Source organism: Alternaria ethzedia, assembly GCF_023757985.1.
Source record: "Alternaria ethzedia strain BMP 0044 chromosome Unknown scaffold_9, whole genome shotgun sequence".
Lineage (NCBI taxonomy): Eukaryota > Fungi > Ascomycota > Dothideomycetes > Pleosporales > Pleosporaceae > Alternaria > Alternaria ethzedia.
In genome coordinates, this window is record NW_026056202.1 from 173,667 (window position 1) to 197,473 (window position 23,807).

The 23,807-nt window shown below is 50.3% G+C and overlaps 10 protein-coding genes across 10 annotated transcripts; 4 read left to right on the top strand and 6 right to left on the bottom strand.

The window, feature by feature from the left end:
• Positions 1-2,101: 2,101 nt before the first annotated feature.
• J4E87_004629 (uncharacterized protein) lies at positions 2,102-3,056 on the bottom strand (the record flags this gene model as incomplete). Its single annotated transcript, XM_049376248.1, has 2 exons — positions 2,102-2,475; positions 2,528-3,056. 2 exons carry the CDS (start codon positions 3,054-3,056, stop codon positions 2,102-2,104), a joined length of 903 nt encoding a protein of 300 aa, XP_049233759.1.
• A 338-nt stretch (positions 3,057-3,394) lies between these two features.
• On the bottom strand, positions 3,395-4,018 carry J4E87_004630 (uncharacterized protein; the record flags this gene model as incomplete). Its single annotated transcript, XM_049376249.1, has 2 exons — positions 3,395-3,898; positions 3,956-4,018. 2 exons carry the CDS (start codon positions 4,016-4,018, stop codon positions 3,395-3,397), a joined length of 567 nt encoding a protein of 188 aa, XP_049233760.1.
• Positions 4,019-5,048: 1,030 nt separating this feature from the next.
• On the top strand, positions 5,049-5,681 carry J4E87_004631 (uncharacterized protein; the record flags this gene model as incomplete). The annotated part of the gene is made up of 2 exons (XM_049376250.1): positions 5,049-5,057; positions 5,091-5,681. The coding sequence occupies 2 exons, from the start codon at positions 5,049-5,051 to the stop codon at positions 5,679-5,681; spliced, it is 600 nt and encodes a 199-aa protein (XP_049233761.1).
• A 502-nt stretch (positions 5,682-6,183) lies between these two features.
• J4E87_004632 (uncharacterized protein) lies at positions 6,184-7,476 on the top strand (the record flags this gene model as incomplete). The annotated part of the gene is made up of 3 exons (XM_049376251.1): positions 6,184-6,352; positions 6,398-6,691; positions 6,866-7,476. 3 exons carry the CDS (start codon positions 6,184-6,186, stop codon positions 7,474-7,476), a joined length of 1,074 nt encoding a protein of 357 aa, XP_049233762.1.
• A 1,158-nt stretch (positions 7,477-8,634) lies between these two features.
• On the bottom strand, positions 8,635-9,904 carry J4E87_004633 (uncharacterized protein; the record flags this gene model as incomplete). Its single annotated transcript, XM_049376252.1, has 2 exons — positions 8,635-9,620; positions 9,793-9,904. 2 exons carry the CDS (start codon positions 9,902-9,904, stop codon positions 8,635-8,637), a joined length of 1,098 nt encoding a protein of 365 aa, XP_049233763.1.
• Positions 9,905-10,728: 824 nt separating this feature from the next.
• J4E87_004634 (uncharacterized protein) lies at positions 10,729-11,424 on the top strand (the record flags this gene model as incomplete). Its single annotated transcript, XM_049376253.1, has 1 exon — positions 10,729-11,424. The coding sequence occupies one exon, from the start codon at positions 10,729-10,731 to the stop codon at positions 11,422-11,424; it is 696 nt and encodes a 231-aa protein (XP_049233764.1).
• A 16-nt stretch (positions 11,425-11,440) lies between these two features.
• J4E87_004635 (uncharacterized protein) lies at positions 11,441-13,227 on the top strand (the record flags this gene model as incomplete). The annotated part of the gene is made up of 2 exons (XM_049376254.1): positions 11,441-11,461; positions 11,485-13,227. The coding sequence occupies 2 exons, from the start codon at positions 11,441-11,443 to the stop codon at positions 13,225-13,227; spliced, it is 1,764 nt and encodes a 587-aa protein (XP_049233765.1).
• A 5,651-nt stretch (positions 13,228-18,878) lies between these two features.
• On the bottom strand, positions 18,879-19,604 carry J4E87_004636 (uncharacterized protein; the record flags this gene model as incomplete). The annotated part of the gene is made up of 1 exon (XM_049376255.1): positions 18,879-19,604. One exon carries the CDS (start codon positions 19,602-19,604, stop codon positions 18,879-18,881), a length of 726 nt encoding a protein of 241 aa, XP_049233766.1.
• A 1,246-nt stretch (positions 19,605-20,850) lies between these two features.
• Positions 20,851-21,389, bottom strand: J4E87_004637 (uncharacterized protein; the record flags this gene model as incomplete). The annotated part of the gene is made up of 2 exons (XM_049376256.1): positions 20,851-21,227; positions 21,296-21,389. The coding sequence occupies 2 exons, from the start codon at positions 21,387-21,389 to the stop codon at positions 20,851-20,853; spliced, it is 471 nt and encodes a 156-aa protein (XP_049233767.1).
• Positions 21,390-22,133: 744 nt separating this feature from the next.
• Positions 22,134-23,750, bottom strand: J4E87_004638 (uncharacterized protein; the record flags this gene model as incomplete). The annotated part of the gene is given in 4 exon segments (XM_049376257.1): positions 22,134-22,351; positions 22,363-22,709; positions 22,953-23,652; positions 23,696-23,750. 4 exon segments carry the CDS (start codon positions 23,748-23,750, stop codon positions 22,134-22,136), a joined length of 1,320 nt encoding a protein of 439 aa, XP_049233768.1.
• Between the last annotated feature and the right edge of the window lie 57 nt (positions 23,751-23,807).

The window sequence follows — 23,807 nt, forward strand, 5'->3', positions numbered from 1 at the left end:
TAAAGCTATAAAATTAACTATAATACTTTTTCTTTACTTTTACTTCTACTAAAATTACTTACTATAGTAATTAATTACTATATTTACTAATACTAGCTACTACTTAATTTTTTTTACTATTTTAAAAAAGTACTACTTAGTATATATTAGCTATAGCTATATTAAAAATAGCTTTTAAAGTAGTACTTTAAGCTTTATAAGCTTATTAGTATAAAACTTAAAAAAGCTAAAAACTAAAAAAAATATTAGTAACTTTATACTATTACTTAAGTAAATTATATACTATTATTAAGTTTTTTAAATAAAAAAATAGCTACTTTTATTTTAAGTATATACTTTATTTACTTTTTTTTTATAGTATAAATTATAAAGTATTTTAAGAAATAAAGCTTTATAAAAAATAATTTTATATTTAAAAAGTAAAAAAAAAACTAAAAAAGTAAAATAAGCTACTTAAGTATTATTAATAATAAAAAAATAGTAGTTAAAGTAGTTAAAAAAAATTATTATACTTATAATTATAATAAAAAAAGTAAAAAAAGTAATAGTAAAAAAGCTTTTATATATAAGCTAATACCTCTTAAAGTGCTTAAAATATTAAGTATTATATTATAGATAATATTCTATATAATAGCTACTAGAATAGCCTTTAAAATAGCTACTATAATAGCTTTTTTTTTAATATAATTAGAGTAACTTATAAAAATATTAGTAATAGTAATATAGTAATAAAAGTAATTAATTAATAATAAAGTAGCTTATAAGCTTTAGTAAAATAGTAAAGTAATATAACTAGTAATAAGATTAGTTTAATATTAACTTATAATTACCTATAAAACTTATAAAATAGTAATTTAGTATATATATTAGTATAGCTTTTAGTATTAAATTTAAATTACTATTAGCTTTTTAATATATATTTAAAGTTTTAAAAGTTATAAAAATATAAAAAATATAAAAAGCGCGCTTTTACTAAACTATTAGTATATATATTTTAACTATAAAGCTTTAAAATATATTACTTTATTAGTTATAAGCTAATAAGTATATATAATTAAATTATAATTCTTTTATAAAGTTCTTTTATAAAGTATTTAGTATTATAATTTTTTTATAAAGTATTTAGTATTAGAATAGCTACTTTATAAGCTTAAAAGATTTAAAAGCTTTAACTACTTTAGAAGTAGTAGTACTAAAGCTTTAAGTCTTAACTTACTTAATACTATACTTTTAAAAGTAAGTAAAAGATTTAGTTATATATTTTTTAAAGTACTAGTAATAGTTCTTACTTTTTTAAAATTAGTAGCTCTTTAAGCTATAAGTATTACTACTTAAGATTTAAATTTCTACTTAATAATAGTTATATATAAGCTAGTTAAGCTTTATATTTAATTTTAAATAAGCTATTTTTACTTTATAAGCTATTATAAAACTTATTATAATAACTTATTATATACTTATTATAGAGTTATTTTTTACTACTATAAGTATATATAAAAATAACTATTTTAAATAAATAGCTTAGTAAACTACTATTACTAAATATCTTTTTTTTTAATATATATAAAAAGTACGTAAAAAGACCTTTTAGGCTTAAGCGCGAAAGACAGAGAAGAGGTAAGGCTTGCCGCGCCGCCGCCGATCTTGGCCTGCAACATCGTTAGTCAGCGCTAGTGGGTCGCGCCATCCCAGCTCGGACGACTCCTGAACTCCTCACAACCACCGTGACATGATGGGTGAGCCATTCACCACACCCTTCTTGCGGATCTATGCTACTCAGGCTCATCTTCCACTGTTTTGCGCTTGGGCAATGACTGCATCAGCAAATCCTATCAACAACGGAGCTTTGACCTTGCGTGACAAAGCGAATCTCCCGTGTGTCAATGTTTTTGGGAACCCAATGTTTCCAGTATCGACGCGGAATCATGCTGGATCGAGCTATCATCAGGATTAATGACCCAATGTCTGCCTTCTACTTCAAAGTCGCTGCATACATTTTTCCGATCTTGTTCGCTAACAGTGCGGCTTCTCTATCAACGGCTTCACAAGGACATCCTGCAACCTCTGGTGTATGGCAAAATGTGACGCCACGTACAATGGCTCAATCTGTCTCAAGTCCCTCATCCTCCTCTTGGGTTCCCTCTCCGCGTCCTCGGTACCAGCTCTTGTACCTGTATACCGCGTAGGCTGCGGCGACCATGCTCCAAAAGACGGCATGAGATACAGCTTGCTTCGCGAGCTCGGATGCAGACTTTGAAGTAGCCGAATTTCGGGGTACCAGAGCGCGTTCATGGTGACTCTTCCAACGCTTTCGCATGACCGCGACCAAGACTACCAACGCAGTCGATATCGCCCAGACACCCCCGAATATGATTGCTGCGCCGTACCCGCCCATCATCGCACTGGTGCACGTTGCGAAAACCGACCCCGCGACAGCGCTGCCAATGCCCGCATGCATGGCCGCAGCTGCACTGCCTAGAAGAAGTCAGTGTTCAATATCCACTATATACTCTCCGAGATCACGTACCTGCGACGATTCCAGCTGGCCCAAAGCCCGTGGCCGAGAGCGCTATCGCTGTGCATGCGAGCGCAACGAGAGGCACCACAATTAACGCCGTCTTCCACGGATTCATTCTCATCCAATCGCGGATTGCCTTTGCTGTGCCAATAAATCCAAGCTCCTTCACCTTCTCGACAGCGTCGAGTACAGCGTCTCTAGCTTGCGCGGCCAGAATGGTAGCGTTGTCGGCGGCGCGTCTCCAGAGGTTGTTGATGATAGCAGTCCATGTTGCGCGGACGTCGCGGTCTCCGGAGGGATTTCGTAGCGTCTCCGCGTCGTCTTCAGCATCTTCCGCTGCTGGCAAAGGCTCAGCACCGTCGTCAACCTTGTCTTCAGGACCTTCGTTCTCGGGTGTGGTCGCGTCTTCCGTCTCATTTTCGTGGGACGCCTCGTGCTCCGTCTCTGGCTGATATCGTGGGACCGGCTGGGCTCCAGCGGCCGTGCGTGTGGCTCGCAACCTCGCAAAGAACATTCGCTTCAAGAAAAATTCCGCCATGTCGTATATGCGGCCAATGGTAATGGAGTTGAAGAGATATGTGGCAATATGTTGCCAGCACAGCACTTTCTACGACGTCGCTAGAGGGCGGTGATAGCGCAAGTCGTCTCACCGTGAGTCCGAATCGGGAAGTAGCGAGGAAGTTTTCACCTCATTCCTCGTGTCAACAGAGCGAACCAAATCGTTGAGCTACGGCCTACATGCCTTAACCGCATATATTTGCGGACAGGAACGATCTATGGAAGGCCATCTGGCATATGCACGTCGATAACATAACTCATAGGTACTTCGCGGATGCCAACCACAATGCATCAACTTCGAACACAATCGCCATCCCCTTACTGATCCATAGGCAGACGGCCTGTCTCTTCGGCGATGAGTTTGTCGACCTCGTCCTGGATGAAAGCACGATGTATCGCTCTGGCCTCCTCCAACTCGCGCATCAGCCTATCTCGCTCCCACAAAGTCCAAGCCGCCAGATCGGAGCACGTCTTTTCCGCCTTTGCGCGAGCCTCCTTCACCGACTTCAGCTCCTGCCTCAATCTCGCATTTTGCTCCAAAACAAGCTCAAACGCCTCCTTGGTGATGCGTTCGCAACCGGGTGCGGGAGTTGAAGAATCTGGTTGGAACATGGAGGGTGTAGCGGGGTATTGTGGAACAGGGAAAGTCTCGGCTGTTAAGTATGGATCGTTACTGGCGCTGCTGATCGAATTCAACCAGTCGTTCACCTGATTGACACCATCCCCGTGATATGCGGGACGAAATGCGAGACTGATGGTGCGCTCGGGATCCTGGAGGCTCGCATGACCGGAGAAGGTGGTTTGGTAGTGTTGCTGTTGCTGCTATCTTTTGGTCAGTGTTGTTGTTGTGGTACGACGAGGTGTCAGTGAAAGACTTACATGGACAGCAGCCTCTTCCCCATCGTCCTCCATCCTATCGGTATCAACACGATTTGGCTCCATGCCTACGCATTGGCGTCCTCCAAGATGGTTGCGGTGTCTTTAGGGGCTCGGATAACGCGACTACGTCAGAAAAGGCGCAAGACGGAGACGCGTCGGTGACTGCGGACTACACTCACGTGCCTGCTGAGTGAGCGCCTGCGCTAGTGTCTACTAGCGCAACTCTTAGTATATTTCAGCCCCGCCTCCCTCTCCCACCTTTCCTCTCCCTACCTGTGTTGACTTGATCTGACTCTACGCGTAAAGCATCAGCTTACCGCACGAGCTGACGAGGACTCTACGGCCGACTGGGAGAGGGCAGATTCGAAACCAAGCTCTTCACGATCGGGAATCTAGACGTCGCAAGCCTCCATCCGGTGAGCTGTGGCTATAGGTGTCTCCTTCTAGAAGTGCGAGGGGATCCCGCCGCGAACCAAACAAACAACCTTTGCGTGAACGATATCGCACCCCCCGTTGTATTTCAAGGCCTCCATTGTCACGTGATTCCTCGATGGGTACTTAGCCTCTCCTTCCACACTAGTTAGTCAGTAGTCATCACAATACAATCTTACTTGAACCAACATCTCACATCCCTCGCCGACCGATATCCTTCAATCGGTGCGTTGTATCTCCCCGCCTTATCCATGTTGTGAGTTGCATGTATTAACGTTACCTCATAGTTCTTCTCGCTATCATGTCGCTCAGCGGTCTCAGAGGCCGCCCGCCCACACAATTTCTACCCCCGGCTGGTGTCTACTACGACCAATTCGATATGATCGCACTATTTGGCCCGAACGTACCTAGAAATGGTCTTTGTAGTCACTGTCTACAGCCTGGGTGCGGGTCTTCTGGAGATCCCACCGGATGCGCGAACGCGTGTGGCATGTGCGGATGTAAAGACCAGCACGCTAAGAGGGTAAGGTGTCCTTATTGCCACAAAGATCTGATCACTAACTCATCATAGCTTTGCGCTATGGCTTACTGCTCGTACAAGTGGCGCAAAGATCACGGATGTACTCCCCACCCCGATGACATGATCGCGTTACGTCCCGGGATGAACCAGGTCGCTGATCTACATGGCCTTGGAATCATACAGACCATGTCCCATGTCTCTATGGACGTCTTGCCAAACATGGAAAATGCTGGTGTCAAGGATTACTACGCCGGTCATACCATACAACACAGTCATCGCCTCCGTATCCGCACGCCCATCACATGGGTCAACGAGAACGGGAAGACGAGCGCCGCTGCTCAAGTCATGATGGCCTCCAACGGGACGGTAGCACTTCCCACTAACGGCGCCGAAACTTGTCTTCCAGACTCTCAGACCCACGATTTGCCCTTCATCGATCTCCAACTCGCGAGAGCCATCCGCCAAGTCACCGAAGAGCCTTCTTCCCATCCGCCAATAGCAATCCCGGGTCTTTGGGTCCAACCAAAAGCTCCACCAGGCAACAACATGCAGCTCCAGATCATCCCTCCCGCCAACGCCATCACCATACCTTCTTCATCCTCATCGGAGGGTCCCCGCTATCCTGCTTTGTCCCCTACGGCTAGCCTACAACTGCACTACGAGAAGCTGCTGCATGAGCGCGACCAGCGAGAGCTTCAATACATTGCTGAGAGCAAGGACAAGGACAGAATGATCAGGACGCTCAAGGCCAAGCTTGGATGGTCTTTGGATTAGATGCTGGTGAATGGGCTGTACATTGGACGAGACAATACATGAGACTGTCGTGGATCAGAGGCTATGGTCAGAAGGTTAGGCGTGAGGAGTTGGTGTCTTTGGTTCATCAGGCGTAGTGCAAGACGCCTTCACCGTACCTGAAAGTTTTAACCAAAAGCTCTCGTCGCACTTGATGCCATGCTGTGATTAGGAGTTTACATCACCTTTGCTGTTGAGATTTTGTTCACTTTGGAGGCTACGTGTTCCTCATACGATACGTTGCTCTGGTGTTCTTTCCCTTCACGCACAGCCAACATGGCGTTGAGTTAGAGATCGTAACAGTCGTGGTAGAAGATCGCGTCATGTGATGTCGCAGCCACGTGCTGCCAGGTCACAGTCGTGCCTACCTAATTGGGTCCGTAGGTGAGAGCAACACGCCAAGCCGAGACGCGTTGTTGACAACAAACAGCCAAACACTCGACTTATCCATGCACACAGACATCACCCACTCAAACACTTCGCGATGGCCAATCTCTACCTGATGCAAGCCTTGTACGCCCCGAAGCCGGCACTGCCCACGCCTAGTCCTGGTGTTCCTCAGCTCGACGATAGCGTGCAGCGACGACAGAGTCAGTCTGCAACGCCCGAGCAGGCAATACATGGTGAGCGCCTCAGAATGATGGAAGTTGAAGGTAAGAACCCAAAAAGCTGTTTTCAACCCTACTGACCCATAGCAGAACCACCTGAACCCGACTCGGAGGCCGTTGCGCGCTGGAAACCGACTGGTGCCAATGTTCAGTCAGTCGGCATCAAGAGCGAGCTCCCGAGCTCCGACGCTGCGGACAGATTCTTGGAATCGCTCCCGTCTTTTCCTGGCAACATCGCTGTCACGCCTTCTTCACCCTCGTCTATGACACTGCCTGACGGCCTCACGTACCCAATTGAGCGATACCTACCACCTGCGGGACCATACTACGACCAGAATGCTCTCCTTCCCGTCTTTGGCCCGATGTTCTTCAAGTACAAACCCTGTATGATCTGTTGGACCTGCCACCCCGCCACAGGTTATTCGACCACGTCTTGCGGGAAGGTATGCAAGGTCTGCGGAACCCGCCGCCACCCTGACGAGGTAAGTACTATCGTGAATGCGCAGTAGCACTGCTGACATAGGCGCTAGAGCTGTTCCCTATTCTACTGCAATAGAGACTGGTATCGCCAGCAGGAGATTCCATGCGGTCCCAACACCCTTCGAGATCGACAAATCCGTCCGGACAAACAAGAGCTCGCCGTCCTCTCTTATGTCGGTGTCATGTATCTTGCACGCGGTCCAAACAACACTGTTCTTGTGAACCCAAGGCATCCGATCGTTCAAAACTTCTACAAGGACAAGCCAAGGTCGAAGGCACTGATGCGGAAGATATTCGAAGCGGACCCGAGGCATCACTCGGCGTCCATTCCATCGCGCCGTGGGCCAACGCTCGTGGCGAACGCCCCTCAGCAGCAACCCCTCCCGCCGCCGATGGGCTCATACACCATACCGATAAGATCCGTGGACAACAGCCTCGACCCGCGTCTTCAGGGTCGCACGTCATATGGCGCGCCCGGCCAACTGGCGCTTCCGCAGCCCGATACCGCCAGCAACAGCAGCGAAACCCCGACTGACCCAGAAGACATCGAAAAGAAGCTTCAGGATCAGGAGGTCGAGAATTTGAACTTGAGAATGCAGGCAGTTGTGAAGGATCGTGAGATTCGGAAGCTCAGGGCGGAGGTGGAGCAGCTGCGCGCTCAAGCTGCTGACACTGGTGGCGCATACTAGAGCATTAGCAAGTAGCCTGGCTCGCAGGCTACTATGTGCGGCTGGGTCGGCGATGATCGTGGAAGGATGTGCGTGTATGTATAGGAAGGCAAATGTGCCCAGTCATCTGAGACTACATGAGTATCAAAATGAGAGTTTGTAACATTCTAAAGCGAAGTAGACTTCTGGATGACATTTATGGACATGGGTCGTGATGTCGTGAGGCGCGCCGGTGCGGCGAATTGCGAAAGTGGAGGTGGGATGACTAATCTAGCGGCAAACCTCCATCCCCGATCTTCCGACGACGCGTCTTCATCACTCTTTCCACACGCTCGTCCAGCCGTACATCGCAATGCATCGCAGCAGCCACGTACCATCACAACCACGCACGTCAATGACATTCCACCATACCGTCGCAGCACCAGACTTTACATCGACGAGAATGATTACATGAACTACGAATGTGCAGGTGGCCGGTAGCCCGTTTCGACTGTCCCAATCACGGATTGTGCGCAGGCAGCCTCAAGTTGCGCGCAGATTTCGATCGTCGCCTAAACTCCCAAAGGCCCACAATTCCCGCAATTTGCGGTACACCCACATTATATTGCTTACAATTCTGCAGTTTCCCATCGTGTGACAACGGACATGTAACACCTTCTGGGACTGGCCCATCTGGGCTTTACCAGCTTGCTCCAACGGATCCGTAGCCGGGTGGGTGACCGCAACCGACGGTCGCTCATTGGGCGAGCATCTATCAGCGCACGATTCCTTCTTTTTGCCCTTTTTCTTTTTCTTTTTTGCGCGGCCGCTTTCACTGCAGACTTTCGCATTTCATTCTCAGGCGCGCGGACTGAGGACTCTCCAGCAGTTTTCTAAACTGTCAAGCAGTTCCGCGTCTTAACGCGCTGTACAAGCCAATTACTTTTTTGCTGTATCGATTGCTACAACACGCAGATACTTGTTTCGAAGTACAGGAGTTCTTGCAGAGGTATCATGCTCGTGTACTTTCATTAGCGTCATGGAACATGGATATCTAGTAGTGCTGCAGTATACGCTTGATTGGGCTCCAGGAAGGTTGTCGCGAGAATCTACATTGCCGCTGTCTAACTCGCGAAAGCGACGGCACATTGCCTCAGGTACCACCCATCCCTCCGATCCATCATCACAGGCGACCATTCTTCATGTCCTGGGCCGCTTCGCGCCCGTAGAACCGCCGCCACCAATCAATTCCGCAATCCGAGCATCTTTCGCAATCAGCTCAGCATCTTTCGCATTCAGCTCAGTGCGAGCTTGTTCGAGCGCTTCGGCTAGGCGCTTGTTTTCGGCTTGTAGGGAGCGGATGAGCTCAGACTGATGCGCGAACTCTTCAACAGAGGTGCTCGCTTCTCCGACGCCATCGCCAGACTCATGTGTAACTGGTTGATCGGTGATGGAAGCGATTTCACCTTCCGGCTCTTCGTTTTCTTCCAACACCACGCGTCGAGCCATCAGGCGGGGGTCACGAGCGGGGTCTACGCTGTGGGTGGAGACCGGATTTGAAGGTTCAATACCCTCCGTAGCCGGACCGGCATGCTGCTTGGGAACGCCTGACCTTGACTGCTCCTGAAGCCTTTTCGGCTTGGGCCAGACGATTCTGCCCGGCGAATATTGCGGCATCGATGTCGTTCGGTAAAGCTCTCGCACGAGTGGATGATTGTCCTTCAGGACAACAGGGTCTGTGAGCTTTTTGAAGCTGTGAACGACTCCGGCGGCGACAAGGTATACCAGCTCCCTGACGCTGGGACGCACGCGCATTGTCTTGACCACATTGTAGCCCCGAGCCCTCCACCACGCCACCGTCGCGTAAATCTGACCACAAGTCCGCCCGGGATGGTCATTCTTCTTGCAAACTCGACACTTCTTCCTACACTTCTTGTGGGTATCTTCATGTTTGGCCCCCCAACAAACAATGCACACGCGTATCTCGCCGTTGGCGTGCACGTCGAACACGGCTTCGCCGAAATGGCTTCCGAGGGTATACTCGTCGTAGTACGGTCCAGATGGCGGCAGGCAGTTGGCTATGGGTACCTTCAGACCCTTCACCGGACCAATGGGCTTGAAGACATTGGGCTCTGTCTCTACTCGTACGCTGACCAGCTGTAGTTCGCGTTCGGTTGGAAGGTCGTCTGCGAATACATTGTTAGTCAACCTGGTCAAGAGAGGGAAGGCGTGTGACCCTGGCGCATACGAGGTCGTCGCACACCGTCATGCAGCCACCGCAGGATGCTTGAAGGGTATCGCGCTTGCTCATGATGTCGGCGTCGGTTATACGAAAGTACGACGTATCCTTGTACTTACACTCAACTCCACCATCTGTCCGCCTTGCTGTCTCCGAGGGTGCGTTCCGTTGTGGGTCAGGATCACTATCGCGGCGGCCATACACGGAAGTGATGTCGCGTTGTTCCGACATCGCGTCGATACTGGACGAAAGAGGTCGCGGCTTGATCGTGGAAAGATGGAGTGTGGGCGGTGTTCGACGCGAACGGTGCGGTAGAAGATGAGTGGGAGGTGTTGGGCAATGTGCGACTATGGCGCGATATTTTCATATCACGACTTAGCGTCACGCGCAGAAACTTTCGACTTGTCTCTTTCACTATCTGATCAACTTCGAGACGATTCAGGTCAGGATGCCAATGGAATGCCCGAACAAACGCGCCGCACTTCTGCCACTAAGATAAGATCGGAACGAGAGTTTGACAAAGGCCACATCGAGGAGATTATATTGCGACGGGTCGCCCGACTGACACATCAAACCGATGTTCTGGAAGTCATTACTTCGATGTATATCGAAAAGCTTTATGATCACTGTCGGCGAGTACGGCAATATCGACATGTGTTCCTTCCGAAGAATCTCAGCATCGCCACGACGAGGACGCGCAAAATGACGGCTCGCATGTCACCATCATAAAGACTTCCAATCTTGGCTCCGACATCACATGACACATACACTTCTCTCAAGACATGGCCTATGCGCTACGCTCAGCAAGAGTCTGGCTAGAACAATGCTGAGAGTGGTTGTGCGGTCCAATATCCGCATTCTTACTGTGTATTGGCTTTGTCCCCGCTCTGAGTACATATCCTAAGGCACCGGTATTTGACGCGCTAACGCTATCGAGATCGGGCTAGACCGACTGCGCGGTTTCTGCCTGGACCCTCCAACCGCTGCCTTCACTTTCTGTCTCGTCGCCTAAGCCATCCTCATCAACACGTCAAGTCGACTTTTGGACGTTGGATATGGCGCCGCGCAACCGGCTAGACGCGCCAGCGGCGGCCCTCAACCCAGAGAGATCAGACAAGGAGATCTTCCTCGATAGATTCGCGGATAGTCCAGTCGGTGGCACAAAGCTATACCACTTCCTTCGGTCATACCCTGCGATCGTCTACTTTCCTTCCCGTCAAGAGACAGAGCGCCTCGCTCAACACAAGGTCAACGAGATCTTCGACGCATTTGAGAACGTGCATTATATCCTTGAGCGACACGAAGACACGATTCGTAAGAGATGGTGCAAGAAAAGTACAGCGAAGAAGAAGAAGCTTCTCCTTACGGCGCAGCCGGAAATGGCAAGCGAGCATCGCCCTGATCTCGCCGTGGATTTGGCAGTAAGTACGGACCCTCTCAATCTCAATGGAGATCAGCCACGCACGATCCCCGTCTGTACGGCCAGAAACAGCGAAGCTTGTCTGGTGCCCTTCTTGAACCTCGAAGACCTTCTCCAGCAGGGTACCTTTCTTACGTTTCTCAACTCCCGTGGCCATACCCCAGTCGAATCTTTCAGCCAGACTGAACTCCTCAATTGTCCGATCGCCCGATGGCCAGACAAGGTTCTCCGTCCTCGTCTGCACAGATTCACGATGATCTTCGCTGGATGTAACAAGCGGAACTCCTATGGTCAGATGAAGCGCTGGAGAGACCCGCAAGATGCTCGGTAGGCTATCCATAACGGCCATGGAGTTCATCCAGGCCATGGTATCCAAATACTTTGCATACAGGAGATTATCTACACATTCCTAAAGCGATGCTGTCACCTCTTAGTAGGCGATCTCTTGGCCGATGAGAAAGGGCAACCGGAAAAGTATCCCACCAGCTCACCGACGACCTGTGTAATTGAGAAGACTACGAACTATACGAACCGCGCAGAGATTTCACTGTTGACTCCGTACGGTGTTCCCAGACAGTTGAACTTCGACCGCTTACGCAGCTTGATTGGCTCCAAGGTCGGTGAACTGGAAGATCATATTTGGGCACTTCGAGAAGACCCAGGCTACTTTTCTGAGGTCTTCAGTGACTACAAGTCACATCGTGGCGAGTACATGAAGTCGGCTGACGGGAATGTAAACTCTATCCTGAAGGAGCCGCCTCACGAAATGATCGGTCTTATTCTTCGCCATCTCATCACAGACCCATATCTAGCTCTGTTCTATTGGCATGAGTGCTTGCGTCTGGTGGAGCTTCTACAGTTCACCGCTCGGCAATTTGACTCCAGATCGTCTACTAGTCAGAATTTGCCCGAAGTGCAGCACAGAAACTTTCTGAGGCTGTGGACAATCCTCCATGCTATACACACAGACGTTCACGAATGCTTCCGACAGCGAGCTCCGAGAGCACCCGGTATGCAACCCTACTTCGTTAAGCTCATCGCGGATCCCAATAGCGGTAATAGCTGGATCACGATTGACCGAACGCAAGCAAAGGGCGATTCGACTACCACTCGCTTTTTGCAGGTATTATCGCGTATCTGGAGTGTGCCCGTGCCACCAAAATCGGGATTCGTTGCTGAGCTGGATGATCTGGAGAGAATGGTCGTAAAGGAGCCTGAGGCCAAGGGCCTGTTGTCTTCCTTTGTTTGGTCAGACTTTTCACAGATCGCGATCTCCTCAGAATGTATTCAGCAGATCCGATCGTATCAACCCTGGGCTACGCGCATCGAAAATGACTATGGTCTGCTTAATTATGAACTCTTGATGGAGTTCAGGGATTTTGGAATGAGGTGGGCAGCTGTTGCGCCAATGAGACGCTTCAGGAGTGTCTCATTAGCGCGCCTAGCAGATCCATCAGACGGGAAATTCCATTACCCAGTCACCGAAGAACACTGTCACTATACAACGAACGCCTTGCGTCTTGCAGAAGACAATCTCGATACCTTTTGGGCCGCTGCGGACGCATTCTGCAAGGAGCAGACTGGAGCTACCTACCCTGATCTGCTAACGCACGACATCACCCGTGGGCGCTCTCTTCGTCGTACCGCACCGTGGATTGAGCCGGCGACCCAGAACAATGATGAAGTTCGCCCCCAGTACGTGTACAGGCCCCTTCTATCTACTATCAACGAGAAGACAAAGACTCGTGGCATCGCCGGCCCAGTGAGCCATATTGGCCCACATCATTCTGGACCTGATGAGCTCTTGGACCTTCCACCGCCGCAAGTAACAGTCGACAAGCGGTCTCACTTGGTCTTCAAGACTCTCTTCTTCTCTCCTTCCGCGCGGGATGTCCCAGGTGAAGTAGCATGGAAGGACTTCGTTCACGCCATGGTCCAGCAAGGCTTTGAAGCTGAGAAGCTACACGGTTCGTCCTGGAGATTCACACCGACGACCATGGGTGCAGAACGCGCGATTCAATTCCATGCTCCACACGGCGCGCTCAGCAAACTACCTCTGACGTGGGCAAGACGATATGGCAGGAGGCTGGAGAGAGAGTATGGGTGGACGGGCGAGATGTTTACTCTTGCCTAGACTTGCCAGCGCGCATTGGATCGACGTCTGGCTATCTGAACGACACGCATGACTAAGCGCTGGAGCTACGTTTGGGATTTGACATGACTAGATGGCTCAGCAAGAGATTCACGTTGGAGGACATGGGATGCGATATCACGATGAGGAACGAATGCGCTGCCGGAACGCCTTCATGTGCAGGAACAGCAAGAAAGGTACTAGTATACATGCTCCACACCAAGTAGTCAAACTCAATGGCCGCCAATACCACATGTCAGATCCGTCCTGTTCCTCCCACTTCCTGTCATCCCAGGAGCTACATGCTTGCTTCAGCTTGACGCTATGTATCCACAGTCCCATAACATCCTTCCTTCAAACTCCACTCAGCAGGCAAAGAGCAGGTCTCGTTTCAAACCAACGCTTTGACAAAGACCTTGCTCTCTCGTCTTCCCCCTTCACATGCCCGGCTCATAATGATCACCACCAGTCGACACCTTCCCGCGGCGCTCCCCTTGGCGAATCCTGGTAAGTACACGTCTTCTGTATCTCGGTTTCATCCGATTGTAGATAGCCAAAGCCGCGATGTCATCGTCGTCAAATGCCGCCAGGACCCTCCTATCGTACCCCTTGTCAGTCCTGTTTTTCCAACTGCGCTTGGCGTGCTCGTAATCAGTCTCGACGAAGCTTAAGTCATGGCGTGGCCAGACCGCAACGGCTTTGGCAATCGCCGCAAGGGCCTTCTGCTCGTCCCATCCGGTATAGTCAATGCCCGTAGCTTCTGCGGCTTTGGACATGGCTATTGGGAGGAAATGTTCGAAGCGCGCAAGGAGTGCTTTGGCTCGAGTGTGATGCGTTGGAAGGCTTCGTTCGCGTGAATCGGGGTAGTCGTCACTGTACTCGTATTAGTGAGCCTGGTCGGCCTGAGGAGCAATGGTCGCTTTCATGTCAGTGTCTGCGGTCTCTGTCTTGATGAAGGGCATAAGCTCGGCATTTGAATCATCAAGTGCGGCTTCGATGTCAGTATCTTCGGTCTCCGCCTTGATGAAAGGCGAAAGCTCGGCATCCGACGCATCAAGTGCAGCTTCGAGAGGACCGTATAGCGCATCCAACCCGGACACGAAGTCATTGAATGCCAAGCTTTGCTCCTTGAGAGGAGATCGCGCGAAAGCCATCATGTCTGACACAGAGCGAGAGCTTGATGTCGACGTTGAGAGAGATCGCGTCTGTGGTATTCAAAAATGCAACGTAGACTAGCGCGCTTGGCGTCCAAACAGAGCTGTCTGTCCAGGTTTTCCAATGCGTTGCCATGAAGACAGCGATCACGTGATCAGGCGCGACGCTAAGCGCACAGTCCGCGCCTTCCTACTCTTCTGCCCCGCGATGACAGTCTTGTTCGGCTTCTTCTTCAGTGATCAAAATAGTGAGTGAAAAATTGCAACTGTCGCGGCTCTCTACTAACACATAGCAGATGTATCCGCAAATACATCCCGATCCTCAACATCGGTACCCGTACTCCAATGGGCCACCACCTCAGAGTCCTTTCGTGAGCAATTCAGCTCTACAGACTCAACAACATGCACCGCTTCAGCCATATGCGTCGCCTCCAGCGCAGTATCCGCTTTCGCAACCGCCATACCTTCAACAGCAACAGCATCTTGGTCCGTCTCAACAATGGGCTCCGCCACTACAACAACAACCTGTATCACAAGTACAATACCCTGCCGCACCAACACAGTATTCAGTTCCGCCGTCACAGCCACATTTGTCCCAGGCGCAGAATCCTCCACAGCAGCAGTACAATGTACCACCAGGACAATATAATGCGCCGCCACAGCAACAGCCTCTGTCACAACTGAACTACGATTCGCATCCACCTCATTGGTATTCTTCACAGCCACAAAGCTTTGCACCGCAACAGCAGTACTATCAACCGCAACAACCTGCACCGCAACAGCAGTACTATCAACCGCAACAACCTGCACCGCAACAGGCTGCACCGGAACAAGCTGCGCCGCAACAGCAGTACTACCAGTCGCATCAATCTGCACCGCAACAGCAGCACCATCAGCCACAGCAACTTGCACCGCAACAGCAGTATTATCAACCGCAGCAATCATACTATCCGTCACAACAGCAATGCGGCCCCCCACCTCAAACGATCAACTTGCCGCAACCGCAGATCCATCAGCATCATCCGCGAGGCGGGCCAGGATACATACCACCTCAGTCTACACCACCCTATGGCGTGAACCAACAACAGCCTTCACAACCCAAGCCCTTACATCAACCAAACTTCGGTTATCAGTTTCAGGGAAACCAGTCGAACTCATCCCCACAACCACCGCTCTCACAACGTACACGTCAAGCTCCGGTTACCTCTACCAGAGGCGGACGTCAACAAACCCGGCCACATGTCCCAGGTCCTCTAGTGCCACCTAGTAAGCAACCTAGCAAGTCTAAATTGTCTTCATCACTAAATTCCCCAGAACTCAGTACACCGTCGCTCACCAACGTTCGACATCGGGGCTCCTCGAGACAGGACGCCGGCTCTTCACGTCCTCAGCGATCTGAGCGTGGATCGGGTCAGGCTGGGACTTTTCCGCGTCGCCTTCAACGTCAACAATCCAATCTTCGGGGCCGCGGCATTCAAAAGCGGTGTACTGATCTAGTACTTTACAAACAGCCAGGCTGAGTCTCGCTGGGATGCAAAGGTCGAATAACCTATTCTCTCGCCCGCTTGATGTGCCCTCTTTGCTGCGTTTTGCACTATTTCATGTCCTTACTGTTTACAATACGGCGTTTCATATCCTTCTATGGTCAGACTTTGTCTGATGATTCCATTGTTCTATACGCCAAAGCGTATAGCTTCTGAAGTGTTCGGCAAGCATTACTGCCTACTTTTCTTGCGATTCGGCTGTACCTTGGGTATGGTGTTGCGCGTTTCCTTACTGTCTTTCATCACTGTCGGTACCTCAAGGTATCGTATTGTTTGCTTCATCGTTTCCCTGGCTATGCATTAGCGCATAGTTTTGTTTCGTCCCTGATGGCGTACAATCTCTTCACCCTTCTCTTATCGACTGCCACGCAAAAGGGCAATCGTGATATGGCACCGCTTTCTGCAGGAGCATATGGCTTGTTAGTATGGATTGCGTCATATCTGCGGATTCTTCTAGTTCTTGACGTGGTGGAATTACCCCCAGTGGGCGCGCATCTGCGATAGCATCGACTCCACTGCGGTCAAATCGTAGTCCAATCAAGATATCACCATCTATAATTGTGCTTGTTCATGCTCTATTCACCCTCTAACCGCTGCTAAGACTTCAGTACTCTTGTTCCAGAGCTCCTTCGTGATCTAAGACCCCAAGTGTGAGCTAATTCGCAGCGTTGAAACGCCATCACAAAACTGAGCAGTTGCTGCCCTAGCACTTGACGCTATCTGGGGCCATTGAGCAGATATCGCTTTCATGTTACACGCTGTATATGATGAACTTTGGGGTAACGAGTACTAGACTCACCAAGGCTGTATATATCCGGCTGGCCATCATGGGATGGTCCAAACGGGTGTGGCAATGCGCAACGCTAAGCGCACGGTTCGCGCACGTTCAAGAAGACTCGTTCGACAATACCGGCTCGAACTTCATCACACCTTCTCAATCAATGAACTCAAACTTTAAAAACCATCCAGATCTAATCAACACACATAATCGACATACCTGGGAGGAAGGCCAAAGTCGCCCTTCCTCCCAACGAGACCCGGAGAGTCACGACACCAAATCGCGCAAGTCGCGCAATCGCGCTAAAGGTATGAAGTCTCGAAGCCGCCGTGCGCAACCAATGCTGTACTGACGCTATCTTAGCCAATGCGCGCGTCCACGAGGAAGCATATGATGAGTACTACGACTACGACTACGACTACGACTACGACTACTCAGGAAGAAGTTACCTCTTCGATGACTACGAACTTGGTGAAGTCGGTGCCTGCGATGATGATCAACAGCATCGCGACACATCTCGGAAGCACCACGATCCGAGTTACGTCACCGCCAATGAATCATACGGGGAAACACGCGACAAGCCGAAATCACAGTCAAAGCATGAAGACCCCGACCTCTCTTGCTACACCATACCAGCGGTAGAACCTATGGCTCTGCCCTTATCAGCGCTGACTACAAATCACTATATCGACACCAAGACGCTGCGCAAAGCGCGATACGTCGCCATGGGGATAGCCATAGTCAAGGCGATAGCCGCTGACCGACACGTGTCGAGCGTTGACTTTGAGCCCACTCCATGGGGAAGAGTCGTCCCCCGAAAAAGGCCATGGCACAGGTACGGCACTCTCCCCAATGGGAAGCCTAACAACGGACGACTATGGCCAGCATTATACTATTGCGACTACACTTGCGACTACGGCTTATGCTATAAGACCTTTGGTACACCAGATGCTTGTCATCTCGGACCACACTGTCGCTGGAAACACGAGATCAAATGGGCTGATCTTGAGTTCCTTATCCGAAGCGGTCGAGTGTCACTTGGACGAGCTCGCATCATGCTCGCCAATTGGCAGACTCCCGTCGCGCCGAAGATGCCGGCTCGAGCTTGCAGCCGCATGTACGCGATGCTGTTCGGTCTCGGGGAAGGGTTGGCTGACTCACAGCGGTTAACCTTCTAGCTGCCACCCATAACTTTGATCCTCAAGTCACCAGTTCCCCTAACGGGTATTACTACTACCCTTGCGCGCACCTTCCCGTATTCGAGCAGTCGACGTCTCATCGAGAGTCGCAAAATCTCACACCAGGGTCGGGCCCGCGCTCAGTCAAATCGCCCTTTACCAGCACACCGCGCCCATCATGGAATCTTGATCACTGCCTACGTGCAGAGATGTTCACGAGTCACTCTGAGATAACGAGACTATTCGTGGTGGAGATACACAATCATCGTACGACCGAATCTCTTGCGCGCTCACTGAGTAGCACGATGATTGCTGAGCCCCTACAATGCACATAGTCGTGCGATTCTTGTAGTCCGTCAGTCGCTCATGGAGAGACCTGAAGCTACTATGGTCATGTGACGAACCAGGTGAATGAGCAACTGCCTGTTGGTAATCGGTCTTGGAACAGTCATTCTTGACGAAGCCGCTGCCCGGTGCCAATATGTGTTACGCTCTAGTACCCCAACGTCTCCACTTACTACACTCACGTTATGCGAGGCAGTTGACCTTATCAGCTCGCACCAAACTACGAGAAGAACAGGTGGAGACTTGTCATCGTGCGATCTGGTGCTGTCTTGATCGCTTTTGAGATCTGATAGTTGCCGTGATCGTGCGATGCACCAACCATGAGCCATTGCCTGATACGCATCGGTCTTGCGCTTTCTTACCTGTGGACGAAGCCTTTGTCTGATGCCAATCGGCCTAGCGCTCTACTTCAGTGTCGAATCGATCTGCTGTGCTCGCATAGCTTGATCGTAGACGCATTAGTTGATGGGGGAAAGAGGTGAGGGTGTACCACTAGAATGGTCAAGATCATCACAGCATGTAAAGTACACCAGTAGTAGTATAACACCTCGTGCATTCTCCTCCTTCTTCCAGTGTCTTCGCTCGCATCGTACTATCTAACCCATGAGTCGTACACGATGCCTGCCAGCGCCACACGAATATATCATTCCGATCTTCACACGCGTTCGACATCGTCACCGCCAACATCTGTGATGTGGAACAGCAACATGATATCCCACTTCTCCTTGAAGATAGTAACCTTATCAACAGTCTTGTGACCTAGTCCTTTCCTACGCTGTATAAGGAGGTAAGCGACCCCGGAGCCATTCGGGGAGCCTAATAATGCATTGAACTCCACTGAGCCTGCGCTGTATGTTGTTCCCGGCCACTCTTTCATTACAAGTCTGCCCTGTAACATTAGATAGGTAACGGCAGAGCGCGTGACATCGTTGAGAACGTTGTGTCGAAGTACGTAACGTAGGTTTGACTTCTCGTTGGCTTTTGACAGCCATTGGAGATACGCTACATCCGACCAGTGTTTCAATTTCGGGATAACTGAGTAGCATCGTCCGCACTCTTCAATCATGGCTCGGGCTGTGTAGTTGTCATACGCCACTATAATTCCATCCGAGGGGTTGATGACTTGGCAAAACAACGCTTCCGTTGCTGCACAGCCTTGACCACCCACCGCTTTCGGGTCCTTGCGTTGGTGGCCGACGCAAAAATTGGGTCCTTCCTTCTCATCAAACTCCCCATTTAGTCCAATGAGCCACAGAATGTCGCAGAACCATTCCTTTGCGGTATCTGGGTATGTAAATTCGTCCTCTTCGTACCCCCATTTTTGGAGATCTTGCACAGCTGTGAATACACTTTCAGTCGATTCTGATGGTTCTGCGATCATCAGTTTAGATAGCTGGGCGCCTTTTACAACAAGCCTCTCGAACTTTTGGCTAACGCGCCACCAATCAACTTGCTTCGCATCGTTCGAGCTACCCGTGTCTACTTTTAGCGACACCGCAAGCTCCTCAAACGGTGATAAGTTTGGATGCGCGGCTGGAGCTGGGCTCAAATCTTCCACCGGACGGGTTTGAGGATTTGACGTCATCTTTTGAAGGAGTCTGTGAAACATGTCGGGATGAAACTAAGGTGGTATTCAGATGCGGTAAGTAAACCTGGCATGACAGAGCCTTTGTATACCAAGTGGACGCTGTGACGAGCTACATTTGTTCACGAACAACTGTGAAACACAGTGTTGTCAATATCTCCGGTACGTGAGACTTACCAAGGGTGCCGATTCATTGTGCAATGATATGCGCTCGCGCCTGTTTCCATCTCTTCCTGGTGGTGGAATAGCGCATCTCTTCTTCCTCTGAGTGAATGCTAACAAAAGCTGGGAAACGCCCGTCACGGTGTTTTGAAGCCATGCAGGGCCGCAATAAAAGTCCCTTAGATGAAAGTGCTGTCGCGAGATGTCCGATCGCGCATCTGGTTTCGGGCATCGTGCTACACTTGATGCGATCTTAGGGCTTAAAAGGAAAACTGCACAGTATTAAATGTGGATGATGGTGATGGTTCGTGACAGAATGCAGTTGTTGCAGCTTGCTTGAGGAATGGTCCCAGATCTGCGCGACATCGAAGGTTCGGGGTCGGAACCTTGGAAGCGCCGACGCTATGCCCGACAAGGAACCAGTCACGTGGGCACGCAGATCATGCCATCATCCCGATGTTCCGAGAACGCATCTTGATCACTCGTTTCCATCCTCAAACCTTGCGCCTGATCACCTTTCATCACAGTATTTGGGCGCAGCAATCCTACATGCTTTACCAAAAGTGTCACTCACCAGGCGTGTGGTATATACAGTCAACACGGGATGGACAGGAATTATCACTCGCCGCAGCTGTACTCTTTTCGCTCTTTTCGCCGCTTACATCGAGCTCCACTTCATGATGATGTTGTGTTGTTCAATGACTTTTTCGTGTATGGCTGGCATTGTTCATCTGTGTAGAGAACACATTTCGCTGAACCATACGTCGTTTTTCCTCCTACATGCCTCTTGTGGTATTAAGGCCGACCGTCGTATCTGCCACCGTATGTCTCAAACGTTGGTTGTACCTCTTTTTCGTACTCGCGCCTCTTGATGTATGCATCAACTCCTCGCGTGCTTGTTCCGTACATTTTCCAGAGCTGACCTTGCGAGCTCTATCGCGTCCTCCAATTCACGGATCAAGGAGTTCAACTCTTCAAGCTCCTTGCTCTGATCTGCCAGCTTCGCATCCTTTTCTGCAATCACCGCACGCAGCTGCTCTACCGTCGTAAGCAGCAACGCCTGTTTTTCTGCACCATTCCTCTCGGTCGCAGCCTCTTGTAGTGGTTGGAACACCCCTTCATGCTCTTGCTTGACGTAAGGTCGGGTCGCCGTATGTGGCTTTGCGATGTTGCGAAGTGGGAGATCGACCGATGCGGTACCTGTAGTCGGCAGGATACTTGCCAAGACAGGCGCCGCGTCCATCTCGTTGACGGTCGCTGTAGGTATTGTAGTTAGCGTTGCTCAGTCTATAGTTACCCTAGGCCTAGAATGGGGAGTTACTCACAGTCGTACTCTTCGTATGGCTTGTCCCCGGTCGCGGATCGCGGGGCGGGCGCCTTCTCTCCCCGTAGCGCCGGATTCGACTTATGAGACGCCATTTTTGTAGCGGTCTTTGTCAAGGATACAACAAATGGGTCGGAAGGGAGGCGCGTGTATTGTGAGCAAGTTGCACGGAAGGCTGGTGACGAGAGGACACAAGCGCTACGTTTTGGACAAGTCAGATACTCTTGAACCGTGCGGGAAGGTCTGGGCCAGCGAATGCGCTCTTTCATAGCGTCATGGATTTTGATAGAGCGCAGTTTCAAATTTTTGAACATGGAGGAGACCGGCTGCGGGCGTCAAGACAATCTCGCAAGGACAGCTAAGGGGATTTCTACATTGTGAAGTCTGAGTTTGGAGTTCAATAACAGGCAGCTGACAAGCTTCAGAAGGGATCGCGCATGTTGCAACAGCGAAATGAAAGGGCAAGTCACATGGACCGACTTCACAATGAACGCATTGGATGTAACTGCAACAAGGAAACATCAGAACGAGCAGTTCACATGGAACCTTGACGACTCAAGGTCATTCACGCATAAAACTCGCCAATGTCCGAAGACCTCGATTTTGCTATATGAGAAAAAGCATCGCCATCATCCCAGCAAGTGTCGTGCGTCTTTATGCTCGCACGACACGCCGAGGTAAGGTCAACTACCCTGTCTTTCGAATCAGGATAGAGCTTTGAGTTACATGTATACAGACGCGCGTCGCAATGATCGCTCATCGAAAAGCAAGCAACGAGTGTACGGATCCACTCGAAGCATGAAGCAAAGAAACGAAAGAGGAAGGTCTATAATTCTTCCTCAGTTCAGTCCATGAGGACCCCACGGGACCTTCTCATCCTCCACTGGCGCTGAGGCTTCGTCGTCTTGGTCTTGTTGTACTTTGACATCTTCTTTTTGGACGTCATTGGCTTGTGCCCCACTATTCTCAGCATCCTCGTCATCCATATCAGCTGCTGAGTTCTGTACAGGGAGGGGCTGGTTGGTCTTGTCCTCAGCGCCTTGCGTTGATGAGGTAGCTGGTGGCGACTAGGGTGGGGCCTCTTCTGTTTGCATGGAGGCAGGAGCTGCGTCCGCAGTCGGAGTAACATCTGGAACAACTTTTGTCTTTGCGGCGCCTGTTGGCTTGTATGTCTCATTGAAGACATGGGGTTCGGTAGTCGCCGAATTCTTCTCAAGTTCATGGTCCCGCCGTCGCTCTTCTTCATATCCGCTTCGAAGTTGCCGGATCCTGTAGGAGCGTTATCTTTTCGAGGCGGACGATTCTGGGCTTGGCCTCGAGAAACCTGGCCAGATCCATCCTTGGGAAGGGATGGGTACTGGGAAGAGAACTGGAGGCGCATCTGCTTCGGAGTCGGCGCTCGGTTTGAAGGCTCGCTAGGAACCATAAGTGCTGAGTAAGTCGGGAGCTCGACCCGGTTGTAGTGATATACAATGTTCTTGATTTCGGCCTTGTGGACGCCGCGTCGACAGACGTAGAAGTCAATTAGCGCCTGGGAGATGGAGTGCTCCTACTTACACTAGTTTGGTTGGGCACAGTTCGGGCAGGAGTTGGATTCCTTTGCCGCAGACTGGTCGTAAAAGATATCAGGACATTCATCAGCGTAGAGATGAAAGTACTTGCCAGCCCTCGCAATACCATTCCTGTCACTCGAGGTGGACTGTCTGGGAGGAAACGGGCATTGACCACTGGGGCGGTCGGCATCTATTGTGTCCAGGAACCTCCAGAACTCCTCTGGTGTATTGCACACTACGGTTTGGTTCTGGGTCTGCTGTCCAGCGGGATTGGAGTACTTTTGGGCGAGCGGGGGTGACTGCTGGGCGGGCTTGGGTTGCTGCTGGTTTGCCTGCCGTTGGGGTTGCCACTGGCCTGTCTGCTGGGATGTCTGCTGGGGTTGCTGGTCGAATTGTGCCTGCATGAATTGCGGCTGTCTGTGTTGTGGCTGCACGAATTGTGCCCTCACAATCTGTGACTGAGTCTGGAATTGCTGGGACGGTACAGACTTGTTGACATTCCACCTGGAATCGTATAGACCGCCTGTGAATCGATCTGCAGCCCCAGAGACGGTAGCGGCCTGCTGGGCTTGGAGGTGCTTGAGACGCGCATCCGCAAGCCATATGCGGCGATCGAGATCCTTTGCCACATACAGGTCCCAGACCAGGGGATACACGTGTAGCCATCTCCGAATGCCGTCGTCGACCGGATGGACATCGGCGTAGGGATCCAGTTCCGCGGCCTCTAGCTGTAGCCCCACCCGATAGACAAAGTTGGCAGCGTTTCTGAAATTAAGGTTGTCCTCAACTTGGTCTCCAGGGAATTCTTCATGAAGTCAGTAATGGACTGTTTGCGACCAGGCACTGACTTACGTCTATTTGTCGGCGTTGGATGTACTGGGGCGTGATCGATTGTGGGCCCATAGCCCGCAGCGGTCTGAGGTGCCCTTGGCTGATGGGCGCTTGGGTTTCCTGGGTTGT